We start from the raw sequence: 14404 nt of genomic DNA, 5'->3' as shown, positions 1-14404 counted from the left end.
ATCTACATGAGTCATGCTATTACTAGCTCACCTAACATGGAAGTCATTTACTCGTTACCGTGAATATAAGACTATAAATAAAAGAGGAAAAATATTTACTTACAGAGAAGAGAAACGTCGAGTGATAATTGCAAAAATTTGTAAATGACCAAGCATTCATTAATAGTAGATATGGAACTAAACTGAAAAAGCTGAGAAGATTTATTTTTAGTGGGAATGGTATGGTGTTTTCCCCACTGATTCCTATAAAACATTATTGTTAATCACTTCTAGTTTCGGAAACAAATTTGAAGATCTTTTTGAACTTTATTTTAGTCCATTGGATGATGAGTTTCTAGGTCTCGCCAATTTAATTGAACTAAACATATAAGTGGAAAATAATTAACAAAACTAAGAATTCCTCTGTTTTTTCATTTCACTATTCTGTTTAAATAAAGTATTAACTCAAAACCTATTAGAAATAGATTTCCACTTTATCTTAGGAGTTACCACAAAAGCAACAAGGGGAAAGAGAGTACGTGGAATACACTAATGAGAAGTGTTAATAAGAACGTTGTATTTGGAATGTGGTGTTACTTTCTGCACAGAATTTCAAAGGGGATCATTATTCTTTTGTTAACTAATGATTGATACAAATTCAAGGGATCCTATATAAATCTGATCTCATATATACAAAAAAAAAATTGCATAAGTACAGGTTACAACAATAACAGTACAATAAGTGAACTGTGAACCTTGTTCATGTTTAGAGGTCTAGGATTGTCTCAATAAGTTCGATGGTCAGTAAAAGCAATGATGTTATATGTATGAGAGTTTCTAATACACATGTAAGTCTCATTTCCCCAATAGTTCTACGCGCTTGCCATTTGCTGAATCAAGTAAAAAGATATATATACCATTTATATATGATATGTATTATGAGCTACTAGAAAGAAAAAAAAATACAATTTTGAATATGTTATCCACGTGACACGAATGGAGTTGTTTATACCTGATCCACAAAATTTACCCTATAATAACACATTCATATGAACACCTTTCGTATCCCAAACACATTCACGTAAACGCCGTTAACTTATGTCTATACATACGTTTCTTATTATAAATTTTAGTATTTATTTCTATTAATAACATTTCCTTTAATAGTTTTATAATTATCATGGAAAACTCTGAAATTTTAAATGTAAATAAAAATTAACAAATACACATTACATGTGAAGGGAAATGACATACTTCTAAAAATACAAAAAATAGTAAGATAAACAAGTGATATTAAAAATAAAATCATAATTGACTAGCATCAAAAAGTCTTCAAAGACAAGTAACACTGCTGGAAAAAAAAAAAAAGAAAAAAACGAGTAATCATTCCTTCAAAATATGTCGACCCTAATTTTTATTTAAAATGTGATTAATTAGTTCAATACATAGGGTTAAATGAAGAAAAGAAAACGCAAATACGAGAATTTTAATTTAAATGTAACCGCTAAATAACGCCCCCTCTCTCTCTCTCTCCCACTTATTTTTGGCGGCACCAGACGCGGGAGACTCTCTCTCTCTCTCTCTCCCACTCTCTCTCTCTCTCTATCTCTCTCCTTTTCTTTGTTTTTTCGTCACTCTCTTCTAAAATCCCAAATCGAGTTATGAAAAAATCAAATACGAAGATTTAGCTGTTCTATTAAAAAAAAAAAAAAAAAAAAAAAAAACACTAAATTCACTGCGATAACAGAGCTCTTCTATTAAAGAAAGTTTCCATTTTTATAAATCCCTTTTGATGTGTAGTACGTACACACCACCGAGGAAGACTAATAAGACTAGTTCTATCTTCCCCGCCGCCGCCGTCGTCGTTATCATAATCGCCGCCGGCCGTTAAATGGCTGAGCCCAGTGATAGTATCGCGCTCTCTAATCTCCTTCTATGCCACGAATCGGAGTCTTCTTTAAACTTAGACGAAGAGAGGATTGAGAGATCTGAGCAAGTGCCTCACTTTCCTACTACGATCGGTGATGATGATTATGTGGCGGAGCTTGTTCGTAAAGAGAATCGGCGATTCGAAACCGAACTCACTAAAACGTCGTCGTCTTCCTCTTCTTCTTCTTCTTTCGATAGATTGATTGCAATCGATTGGATTCTCACTGTCCGTAATCTCACCCAAAACAAACAAAAAAATGAACTTTCTTTTTTGTGTGTGTGTGTCCTAATTACACTCTTTGTGTCCTAATTCTCACTTGTTTTGATTTGTTTCTTAGACAAGAACAAGATTTGGATTCCAACATCAAACAGCTTACATTGCGATTTCATACTTCGATCTGTTTCTCCATAAAAGATTCATCGGTGTAAGTTCTGTTTTGATGATGATGATTTCCTCAATCTGATTTGATTAATTTTCCCAATCTGATGATGATGATCTAAAAGATCGATTCTTTTTTTTTTTTTGTTTTTTTCCAATTTAAGTTGCAGAAAGATGAATCATGGGCGATTCGATTGTTATCAGTAGCTTGTTTATCATTAACTGCTAAGATGGAGGAACGTACTGTTCCTGGTTTATCACAATACCCACAAGATCATGACTTCGTTTTCAAACCCGATGTGATTCGTAAAACTGAATTGTTGATCTTATCGACATTGGATTGGAAGTTGAACTTGATCACTCCTTTTCATTACTTGAACTACTTCCTTGCTACAATCTCTCCGGACAAGGACAACAACAACCAATCTGTTTCTAAAGACTTGGTCTTGTTAAGATCCTCTGATTCTCTTCTTGCTCTAACTAAAGGTACTAGTGTACTAGTGTTGTTATCTTAATTTACCACATTTTTTTTTCTCAAGATCAGTTTCCAATCAAAAAGCATTTATTGAAATCACAATTTTTTTCCTTTTTGATTTGTGATGTTAGAGGTAAGGTTTACGGAGTATCGACAGTTCGCTGTTGCTGCTGCTACTACAATGTTAGCTTCTTCTACTTCATCGGATATTATTAGATTGACGAGAGAAGAAATGGCTAACAAGTTTGGATCCATCTCTTGGTGGACGTCTAACGAGAATGTATATAAATCTTGTGCTTATTTCCCTTGGATTCAATTGTTTAATGTAAAGATCATCATAGTCTTAGGGGAATGTGTGTGTGTTTTTTGCAGGAAAATGTATATTTGTGTTATCAGAGAATGCTAGAGATTGAGGACAGGAAACATATGACACCACCGCCGGAAACCTCGGTTCCCCGCGATATACAACCGCCGTCATCAGGAAGTGGCGCTAAACGCCGGTTGTCTTTTGATGATTCTGATCAAACTTTTTCAGCCAAGAGAATGCGTAGGCTCTGAAGAGAGTTCTTCTTGGAGTTTTGCCTTATATTGATTTGGTTTCTCTTTTCTTTTTTTTGGCAACATATTGATTTGGTTTTTATATTCAATCATTTGATTATAGAGGAAAAAAATGGTATGAAGATGCAATGGTTATTTCAATTTTTGTGAAGTAACTCATCATATAGGTTCGTTCATATGAGAAGGTCTCTTTGAAGATAGATTTTTTGGGGGTGAATTGTAACTATTGAAACAGTAGGGGCTTTTCTGAGAGAATTGAGGAAATATGAGAAGTAATTGTAAATAAAGAAGAGAATCAGAACGGGTGAATAGTTTTAGGCCAATAGCTGCAGTGACAGTGATTTGGTTTCATTTTTTTTTTCTTTTTGCCATGTGATATTACAAATTCTTTTCATGGAAATTATCTGTTTTTTTATTCTTACATGAAAGTCCTTTTTTATTTTTACATTCCTTAAACTTTCTAAACGGTTCATTCATAGCAAATGACAAAAAATGAAGAAACTCATTAAAAATACATATATTATATATGGTGGTAAATTTGTTTTCTTTATCTTTTATTGACACTTTGAGTCATCTCCAAACTCCAAAGTGAATCCATCTGTATGCTACTTAAACATTTTATGTACATTCCCAAGTCCTTTGTGATCTTTTTCAAGATATGATGAATATCTTAGAAAATAAATACATAAGAAAGAAAAAATTATGAAATCAAAAAACTTATTTCTTGTTTGGAAAAAACATCGTTACTTATCTCGTATATAGTACTAACTACAGTTACAAAATAGAAACCCAATAATACCTTTATCATCAAATAATATTAGAAACCAACAACTTGTAGTGGAAGCACTTTGAATCAAATGGTTGGATCTAAAGATAAACCCTAATTTATACAGAATATATAAAACTTTGTTCAGAAAATTGCATGTGATGTTTTTAAGTTTCCGTACTTCTCTACGCGCAAGTCAAAAGGAGCATCGTCGTACTTATAGATTTTTTTTTTTTTGGGGGTTGTATAATAAATGTTAAAATTTTCAATGTAATGCAGTTGGAAAAAGAAAAAAAAACATACTATATGCAAAAAGGACCGAAGAAACAAACCCAATGACGTGTTTAAGTGAGCAACGTCTCATACAATACACAACTTGGGATCCAAAGTTTGGTATCATTAATTAAAAGCTAAAATGATTAGCAATTACGAATTAAAAGAGTTATTACAAAAAAAAAATCTTGCAAATTAAGAAGCAAAATGTACTGACAGAATATAATTAAAAGATAATGTGTGTGTGGCTTTAAGACCAATGTTGTTGTTGCTCTAACTAAGAGATCTGCAACAAACTAAGTAAGCATCAAAGCTTTACTTCACCAAGAACTAGTAAATGCTTCTGAAATTTTTTGTTGCCTATCTTTACATTGAATATTTGTAGGGTCCCTATAGTATTTTCTTCTTATTATCATTGAATCAAACCCATTTTGTTTCTGTTGGGTTTTGTGTAGACATGAGAGAGATTCACGGGTAACACACAATTTTAGTTTACAATTCTCACATTGGTTTGGAGATGGTATAATGATCATAATTCATAACATAAGTAAATTTTATATTTACTCTATATATTATTACTCGTTTATTTTTATAAACACTTCTTCACACGATCTCGAATCTACCGGTCTAATGGTCACATAAAGATTAAAGTTACCTATATGCCTACGTGGGACGAACCTCTTATATTTTAGGCAAATGGCTTTAGTATACTTATTACTTCATAGAGATCTTAAATTTGACTACATTAAAAAGATTGATTTTTCTTAAAGAAGAGTTTCTCTACTATTTACTACGGTTTTGAGATTGACAGGCTTTTGAATTGTTTTTATGGAATCAGTTTTGACTGATGAGATATGATGTCAGGAGAAGAGGCTCCCACTAAAAGCCATGACTTCATTTTTGAGATTTTCATTTTTCTGAAGTATCAAAATTACAGTCTGGCTAGCTAACAATTCTGTACCCAAATAATCATTTCCCTTATTTTAGCTTCTTGCTTCCTCTGTTTGTTTTGTTATGTCCTTTTCTGTTTTTTTGCATTTGTCGTTCAATAGAGACTTTTTAATTAGATTCCAAAATGAGGAAAAAAAGAGAAGTGTCATTTCAAAGAAAACGGAGAGTTTTTACAAAAATGGAGGAATCAGAAATCAGATGTTTGTCCTCAATAGCCCCTAATAATCAAACTGAAAAGTCAACAATGAAAAAAAAAGCAGAGTAAATTGCAAAAGGCAATAACTTTGTTAAAAGACTTTTACTTGTTCTAAAACTTGAATCACTGGGTTTCTACTATAGAGATCAAACGGGAATCGTCTTCAACCCTGCAGCGATTGGCATACCCAAGAAACCTACCAAGATACTGAAGATCCATTGGACTATTGTGAGTGGTGTTGTGCTTGCAAATGTGCCCAAGAACTCAATGATTATGATCTGAAAGAAAACTGTTGCACCGATCACAACCACAAAGACGTAATTGTCCAGCATTCCCTTGAAAACATCGATCTCTTCCATCTCCCGCGAGCTTATCTCGTTAAACACCTGAAATTTTCAAGAACCAAAGACATATGTCAACATACAATCAAGAATCCATCTTTGATACCTCGAGAGTATTCTTTTCGTTGTTTATTTACCTGACAGAAGACGAAGCAGTTGAAGATAAGAGTGTTTAACATGAGAGTTGAGTCAGGACCTTCGAGACCAAACATAGACTTCCCTTTAGCTTGGAGAATCCAAATGACTATGAACTGATAAACAGCTTGTCCTAAAATGTTCCTCCACATCGCATTGGTGATAAAATTCCCTCTCCTTCCAACGGGTAAACGCTTCATCAGCTCGTCATTTGGTGGCTCTGTAGCTAAAGCAAGTGCTCCAAGTGTGTCCATGATCATGTTCACCCATAGCAGTTGAACAGCAGTTAAAGGAGCACTTCCTGAAGTTTATTATAAAGAGCTGTGTTAACTTAGAAATCAAAAACTATTCTTTAAGATAGATTTGAATTTGATATTCTAACTCTCACTCACCGGTTAAGCAAGCTGAAGAGAAGTTAACAACCAGAGCAACAACATTAACCGTAAGCTGAAACTGGACGAACTTCTGGATATTTATGTAAACAGAACGTCCCCATCTAGCTACTGTGACGATAGTGCTGAAATTATCGTCGAGGATAATGACATCTGCGCTCTCTTTCGCCACCTAAAAGGTTATAAGGAAAAAAGCATTTTTAGATTCTTGAGCTCTTAAATAATGACATATTACAAACTAATAATACTCACTTCAGTTCCGGCAATTCCCATTGCTAATCCGATATCAGCTTCATGAAGTGCAGGTGCATCGTTTGTTCCATCTCCAGTCACAGCAACAACTTCATCAAACGTTGTCCTTAACTGTTTAACAAGTGTATGTTTATCCATTGGTGAAGAACGAGCCATCACCTGTATTAAAAGAAAAGGTTTCGTTATATGATCTTAAAAACTATAAACAAAAATATCATGTTTTTAGTTCAAGAAAGAGTAAGTAAGTACCTGAATCTTTGGAATCAGTTCTAGTAACTCTTCTTGATTCTTCTCTCTGAACACTGGACCTTCAATTGCTATACCGTCATCAGTTAAAATGCCACATTCTCTAGCAATTGCTTTCGCGGTGTTAATGTTATCTCCTGTAACCATTCTCACAGTGATTCCAGCACGGCGACAAAGCTCAACAGACTCTTTGACTCCAGGACGAACAGGATCTTTGATTCCTACAATCCCTACGCAAGTAAATCCAGAAGACGGGATAGCTTCATCTGGCGAAAACCCGCCTTCAATATCCATATAAGCAAGGCAAAGCGTGCGGAGAGCTTCATTAGCAAACTCGTTGATTGTAGTATTCAGATACTTGATTGATTCTTCATCAAGCGGAACAACCTCACCGCTCGAGTTTACAACTTTATCACAAGCAGCTAAAACTATCTCGGAAGCTCCTTTAGTGTGAGCACGCAGACGTCCTCCTTCAGGAAGCTCGATTACAACTCCCATTCGCTTCTTTGTAGAGTTAAAAGGCTCAACTTTGATCACTTTGTAAGACTTCCTCTCTTCTTGGAACTTACCTCCAAGAGATAACCCCAACTCCAATATAGCAGTCTCTGTTGGCGTCCCCAAAAGTTCGGTTTTCCCATGTTTGTTGACAACAACTTCACCTCCCGTGTTATTGAAAATGGACTGAATCAACAACTTCACAGCAGATTCCGGGATATCTGATTGCAAGCTAGAACCTTTATTTGCTACATCTTGCACATTCATGCAAATGCAAGACTTCACGACAGTCATGTGATTGGTTGTGAGTGTACCGGTCTTGTCACTGCAAATGGTCGTTGCAGATCCCATAGTCTCACAAGCTGCTAAATGCCGGACAAGAGCTTTATCGTTCATCATTTTCTTCATCGCAAACGCAAGACTAAGTGTCACAGCTAAAGGCAATCCCTCAGGAACTGCCACCACAACAATTGTCACAGCAATAGCAAAGTATTCCAAGAGCTCCAACGCTTCATCACCAGACCAGATCCAGTGAGTTCCTGTTGAAAGCTTCCTCATAAACATCCCTTGCACCAAAACCGCGAAAGTAACAACCGCAAAGAAAAGACCGATTTTGCCAATGATGGTAGCAACACCATTGAGTTTCACCTGCAATGGAGTTTCGTCATCCCCTCCTTCCGTCAAAGTCGCCATTAGCTTTCCCCACTGAGTCCTCATCCCAACTGTGGTAATCAGCATCTTACAAGATCCATCTTGCACTTTGGTTCCAGACATAAGGAAAGGGTTCTGTGTATTCACCATCACAGGCTCGCTTTCGCCAGTCAAACTCGATTCATCTATAACCACGGAGAATCCCGAGAGGAAAAGACCATCAGCAGGAACTTGATCTCCAATGGCCAGATGAACAATGTCACCAGGAAGCAAGTCATAGATAGACAGTTTCTGTCTAAACCCGTTCCTTGTCACCTGAACAGTGATCTTCTTCTTCTCCTTATCCAAATCACGGAACTGCAAAGACTGGCGATAATCGCTAGTGGCTGTGACAAAGACAACCAAGAGAATACTAGCCACAATGCCAAGACCATCATGTGAGCCTTTAGGCCATCCTTCAGTAGCTATCCCAACGATCAAAGACACGAAAGCACAAACACCAAGAATCATAAGAGTCATATCCTGAAGAGCTTCCCATACAAACACCCAGAAACCACGCATTTCACTCTCTGCAAACTTGTTGATACCAAAAAGCTCTTGCCTTTGGGATAACTGAACAGCCTCAGTCGATAGCCCATCTGTGGAAGATGCCTTGAGCTTACCTGCAAGCCCCTCAACTCCACCATGAAACTTCAGCTTCTTAACGTCATGACTCTCAACAATGGATCCTAATTCGTCAGCGCAAATCTCATAGCCTGCTGCTTTGACTTCTTCAGGGACAGTGTAGTCACTTGGAGAAACACCTACCAAGCCGTTACAATAAAAATTTACATAAACAAAAATCCAAACTTTGACACAAAATTAGCAACTTTGATCACAGAAAAAAAAAAACTCACTCACCAGAGATAAATTGGAAAGCAGCTTTTGACACGAGAACAGCGATCCTTAATTTCTCCTGTAATTAGAAAGTTTTAAGATCCTTAATCGCTAGCTAATCTTCTACAACATATGCATCAGGAAAGTGACTTAATCCACCTAAAGTTCCAAACTTTTTCAACGAAATCAAAAAAAAAAAACGAGGACATAGAAGAAAGAGAGACAAAAAACCTGGTTGGTGCGGCGCATCGCCGCGGCTTCATAACGTTTAGAGAGATTAGCGGTGAAACGAAACCGTCGTTTAGGGTTCTTGACGACACCGCAGAGATTACGCCATTTCTCAAGCACTTCCTCTGAAGAATGTTTAGCCTTCACATCGAAATTTTCGTTTAAGTAACTCTCCATCTTCTTCTTCTTCCTCCCTCTTCTTTTCTTCTTCCAGCTTCAATGGCTTTTTCTCCTTTAGGCTCTGTTTTGATGAATTGCTCTGTTTATTTTTGGTGGAAGAAGAAAAAAAAAGAAAACTTTTTTATTTTATTTTGGTGGGTGAAGAAGAGAAAGCGGAAGCCTTTTAACGGAGGAGCAAAGGTAAAGTTTTTTTTTTTTTTTTAATTTATTTTTAAGATCTGAGTTTTTTGTGCGTATGGATTGACCGAGTCGTTTGAGTCCTTTATAACATTGGTATGTGAGAGAAGCTGAGTTGACTCGTCGTTATGAAAATTCGTGTGCCCAACCAAGTTTGTTCTATCAATCATTAAAGGAAAAAAAAAACATTCGATTATTAATATAAAAATAGGGAAATAATGTTGTAGTAATGAATAAAAAGAACATGCACTACTTTGCATTTATAACGAACGTTAAATCATAAATATGCATCAAAACATTCATGCAGCCCATGAAGAGTAGTAGTAGTAGTCCATCACAACGCGTTATGTTATTTTTTTTTTCGTCAACCGTGCCGCGTTATGATATTATTGTTTTCACACATGTTGAGATTTTGAATATTATTATCCTTCTGAATTTGTGAATGAAGGTGGCAGATTTTTGGATCACGAAAGCTATATTACAAAAAGAAAAAAAAAAATAAAAAAGTATGGTTGATAGATTTTTTTATATATATTGAAGATGTATTTTTAGAATCAACTAGTTTTATATCTGTGTTTTGTTTTGGAAATGTTAATATAATTTAAAAAATAAAATAAAAGAAAATAAGAAAATATGTAAGCATTTAATTGTGACATATATTGCAAGATTTCTCAATCATAATTTACTATTTCGTACGTAGATTTTGCTTTTTTGTTGTTTGGCTGCTAACGAACGTTTGATATCGGTTTGTTGACCAAAAGCTGAATGTCAGGGGACTTTTGGTAATAATACTAAATAGGAGGGCTGTTATATAAATAATGAGAAATACGAGGACCGTTGACGGAGATTATTGCAAAAGCCCGTCCGCCACTTCGGGGGACGCCACGTTGGACCAAGCCCATTGGTTCCTTTTGGACTCAAATCGCTTTATGTCTTTTTATTTATTCGTTTGTTACCAAACTGATTGCTTATGTATACTTTTCAATTTCATCATCCAAGTTGAAATAACTAGTGTTTTTAAATTATTGGACTCCAATTGAATAATGAGTTTACCTTGACTACATTAGAAAGTGACACTTTTTTAAAAAGTTGGTATGCTGGATTTGGGCTTCGCATGGGCTTTAGAAGCATTTTACGGACAGTTTCAGTAGCTCTCGAACTGTATACTTTATTCATCGTCATCTCCGTTAGTCAGTGTGACACAAACAATTCATAGTTAAATTGAGATTAGGGCTTCTGCGAGAAGGATCTGGTACACAAAGCAAAACGTATCGTTTTACTGTGTTGTAATTACAATCATATTTGTACCTCCTTTGGGCTTTAGGGCCTAGCATACTATGGGCTTTGGTATATATTTGCTTCTCTAAAATAATTTTGAGAAAGATAAAAAAAAACTAATGAAAAATAGTATATCATGTTTTTTTTTTGGTGTATCCATGTGTTGTTATATAGACTACCACTTATTCATTTCGTTTTAATTCCGTAGATGTTTCGGCTAATGTCATTGCTTCGGCTTTCGCTAAGAATTTGATTAGGTCTAGACATCATAATGTACGTTAATGAACTCCAAATCTGTGTGAATTCAAGAATAGATTTAAAGCTCACATACTCTTTACGTTTAGTATATATATTCGTGCGATTTTTACACTAAATCATCAAAATTTTGTATGTCGTACAATTTTTTTTTAAAAACTTTACACGGTGTCACTTTATGCTGTTATAATGGGAATAGTCATGTCAAAATTATTGTTTTGAGTTATGTTGATTGAGTTGGTTCTAATAATGTGTGATATTTTTACATCATTTTGCTCTACATTGTTCCGATGTAGATTATGTAAAATGGTACGAAATTGGTCACCTAAAAGTCTTTTATTACTTTTTTTATGTGATTGATGGGAGACGTACAGGTTCTTTTTTTTTCTTTGTCTATATGGCTTATCCAAGAATAATAAACAAATAATTTTAAACCATGTATGTACGAAGTACCAACCGAAAAAGAAAAATTAACGGTTCATGAGTCTGGAGCTAAACCATTCTAGATGTTATCAGAGAAGATGTTTTCTCCAAATATATAATACTCATGTATGCATAACAATGTATATTTGATATGTACGTCGGTGTCATGAATAAAAAAACTCTGTGGCACATAAAGCTGATATATATTTAAAAAAAAAAAAAAAAGTGGTACTATATAATATTATCGACTATATGTAGTCGATATATATAACAAAAAAAAAGTAATTCTTCAAAAATTAAAAAATGGGATTTTTCCTAGAATGCAAGAACAGATTTCGAGAAATTACATAAGAAACTGATATGCAAAAAGCTCGATAGGTTTCGAAGAAAGGGACAAAGAAGCACAGCGTGGGGCTCTTTCTAATTATTGTAGAAGCAACTGAAGAGAACACTTGATCCACCAGAGATGGTGATGACTCATACAAGTATATATATATATGTATCTACTGCATTTTACGTCTAGCCTAGGCAATAATGTGGATTTGTTTCGGTCTATTTGATCTGTCCGAAATTACCCTAGAAATATAGCATATGGCAGATCATATATCTAAAATCTGTCCGAAATTTTGTCACATTTTAAAGTAATGGATCGGAGAGTTATATCTACGGAATTAAAAGTCTTCACTTGATCAATTAATAACTATGCAATATAATTATTTATTAGATAAATTATCATAAAAAGTGAGAACAAAAATAAAATTATGAGTCCTTCAATTTATTATGGTGGTACGTGGAAATCATATTATTCCGTTCGAATCCAATTTTTGAGACATGACTGATGAGCTCGGGGGGTAGACAAGAATATATGCTTTGTATCGAGACAAACGAGAAAGTCATGATGAGCCTATGGCATTAAGTGCCGTTGGTTAATTAGGGGTTCGCATATACATAAACCAATAGACATTTAGATAAAATTGAACACAAACACACACCAAACAAAAAGCAAAAGAATCTAATAAGGGTAGAGAATAATAAGTCCTCCAGGTGGGAAATTCAAAGAGAGGACAATGAAAGGTATATATAGACTGAATACAAAAATGGTATGACTTAGTGGAGATGGTTTTAAAATGAAACAATAGGATTGAAGAACAAGAAAACAAAGAAGCATGCCCTAGATTTCTGAGGTAATAATTACACCTTGCTGTATATATAAGGGAATAGAATATGACACATTGGTTGGGTTTCTTACGGGTATATGTGAAGAAAAAAAAATAATAATTAATGAGAAAATCTAAAATAGTAAAGAGGTAGAGATGGGAGAGAAGAGAGAAAAGGAAAAATTGGTGGCAGAGAATGGAGAGAGGTTAGGAGGCAAAGGCAAATGTGGAGCTTTGATGATGTTGATGCACGCCGTCAGCTTTTCTTCACGCCTGCTCCCACTCACTCACACCTATGAACATTCTCTCTCTCTCTCCCCATTTTATGTAGTAGTATATTTTATATAGTTCTATTCACATCTCTCTATATGAATTATGGACCATGTATATTTTATATATGCCTTGTAGTAGGTATTATCCCAACTCTTTATGAATTCTTTAAAAACTAGTACATCATAGAAGTTTTTAGAAAAATGTTAAGTTTGCTCCACCTACAAATTTGTAACTTAATTTCTATTATAGTAAATAAAACATTATGCACAATATAGAAAAATATAGATATTTAAAATATAATTTAAGACCATCTCCACTCAAATTGTTAAATATTTTTTTAGCCCAAAAATAAACCAAAAATCTCAAAATACGGTATATTTATCATATAGTCGTTTTTAATAAGAAATTGGAAACAACCAATAAAACCAATAAGATACTATATGTGTCAAGTTTTGGTTGGGTAATGAGAAAATAGATAACACAATTTTTTTTTCCAATTTTCTTATTTCTTTCTCGCGACTCTCTTTATTTACTCTCTCGACGGAATCGGCGATTCACACATCAAATGCATCTAAATCAATAGATTTACTTTGAATCAATTGATTTTTCCAACTTAAACACAAGAGTTCTTTGTCTCTGACATTGATTTTTGTTCGGACCGGCTCCAGTCGATATTCCTCTGGATTTGACGATTCGGATCTCACGCCATCGATCTCCGAGTGCGATAATGACGGCGAATGTGGCTTTGAACATGAACAAGACAATGTGGTATATATGCATCTCCTTTTGTCCTCTTTTTGCAAACAATTTATTCATCAAATGATTTTTTTAATCTATATTTATATCTATGTTCTTGCTTACAACTGCACTTCTCTTTTTGCAGTTGCATAAAGAAGTGGAGAGGTTACTGTTTTTGATCAAATAATGCCCTCTCGTTCGTTTACTTTTCCCTACTTTCTTTGATCGACCGATTCGTTTTTTGTGTTCATACGACTTTAATATGTCTTATCTTCATATATTCTCAGAAGATTGAAAGGTAGAGATGACGATGCGAGTTACAACGACCTTCAGGCACTTAAAAGTCATCTAAAGAATGTCAGACGCATTGTTTTGGAGCAAAAGGTGAGGAGGGTTTTTAAAAATTTAGCTACTTATTCAAACATTTATTGTTTGTGAATCTTTGAGGGGCCTTACTACTATACCCCTCCAAGTCTTATAACTTACGACAATGTTGAGTTTTGATTTTTTTATTTCATTGTTCTAGCAATTTATGTATACTAAGTTTGTTCTTATTTTATTTCATTTATTCCCAGTTTTTTCATCAGAGTTTTTGAGTTGTCTAATCATGAAAGATACACGTTTACAGTATATCTATCTTGGTCTAAATAAACATTTAGATTAATATAAACCCTGAACAAATGTTTTATTTTAACATTTAACATAACTCTTTCTCTAATACAACAGTAATGAGTTATAGAAATCCTTCCAGTTTTCCTCCTCATACTTTTTTGGACATGTTGAGAATTCAACAAGACTTTA

The 14404-nt window shown here is 34.5% G+C and overlaps 2 protein-coding genes and 1 long non-coding RNA gene across 4 annotated transcripts; 2 read left to right on the top strand and 1 right to left on the bottom strand.

The window, feature by feature from the left end:
* Positions 1–1507: 1507 nt before the first annotated feature.
* On the top strand, positions 1508–3461 carry LOC104716357 (cyclin-D5-1-like). 2 transcript variants are annotated; one of them, XM_087468284.1, is made up of 5 exons: positions 1508–2134; positions 2247–2333; positions 2458–2773; positions 2894–3042; positions 3135–3461. In XM_087468284.1, exons 1-5 carry the CDS (start codon positions 1871–1873, stop codon positions 3318–3320), a joined length of 1002 nt encoding a protein of 333 aa, XP_087324410.1. In that variant the 5' UTR covers positions 1508–1870; the 3' UTR covers positions 3321–3461. The 2 variants fall into 2 exon arrangements, with proteins under 2 accessions (XP_087324410.1, XP_087324409.1); XM_087468283.1 differs by having other exon boundaries at positions 2452–2773.
* A 1974-nt stretch (positions 3462–5435) lies between these two features.
* On the bottom strand, positions 5436–9776 carry LOC104719936 (calcium-transporting ATPase 2, plasma membrane-type). The gene is made up of 7 exons (XM_087469348.1): positions 9126–9776; positions 8919–8973; positions 6876–8821; positions 6627–6785; positions 6375–6546; positions 5985–6283; positions 5436–5892 (listed from the first exon to the last, which is right to left on the bottom strand). Exons 1-7 carry the CDS (start codon positions 9297–9299, stop codon positions 5653–5655), a joined length of 3045 nt encoding a protein of 1014 aa, XP_087325474.1. The 5' UTR covers positions 9300–9776; the 3' UTR covers positions 5436–5652.
* Positions 9777–13459: 3683 nt separating this feature from the next.
* On the top strand, positions 13460–14171 carry LOC147935712 (uncharacterized). Its single transcript, XR_015567987.1, has 3 exons — positions 13460–13633; positions 13749–13799; positions 13891–14171. It is a non-coding gene; the product is annotated as an uncharacterized LOC147935712 (long non-coding RNA).
* The last annotated feature ends 233 nt before the right edge of the window (positions 14172–14404 follow it).

Source organism: Camelina sativa, chromosome 10 (genome assembly GCF_030686135.1).
Source record: "Camelina sativa cultivar CO46 ecotype springtype chromosome 10, ASM3068613v1".
NCBI lineage: Eukaryota > Viridiplantae > Streptophyta > Magnoliopsida > Brassicales > Brassicaceae > Camelina > Camelina sativa.
The sequence above is the reverse complement of the archived record's forward strand: the minus strand, read 5'-3'. Positions and strand labels throughout refer to the sequence as shown.

Coding starts and splice junctions, on each gene's coding strand:
- LOC104716357 (XM_087468283.1), top strand. CDS start 1,871: ATGGCTGAGCCCAGTGATAGTATCGCGCTCTCTAATCTCCTTCTATGC. Junction 2,334..2,451: donor TCCATAAAAGATTCATCGGT/GTAAGTTCTGTT, acceptor TTCCAATTTAAG/TTGCAGAAAGATGAATCATG. Junction 3,043..3,134: donor GGTGGACGTCTAACGAGAAT/GTATATAAATCT, acceptor TGTTTTTTGCAG/GAAAATGTATATTTGTGTTA.
- LOC104719936 (XM_087469348.1), bottom strand. CDS start 9,299: ATGGAGAGTTACTTAAACGAAAATTTCGATGTGAAGGCTAAACATTCT. Junction 8,974..9,125: donor CGATGCGCCGCACCAACCAG/GTTTTTTGTCTC, acceptor TTCTAATTACAG/GAGAAATTAAGGATCGCTGT. Junction 6,786..6,875: donor AACTGATTCCAAAGATTCAG/GTACTTACTTAC, acceptor CTTTTAATACAG/GTGATGGCTCGTTCTTCACC.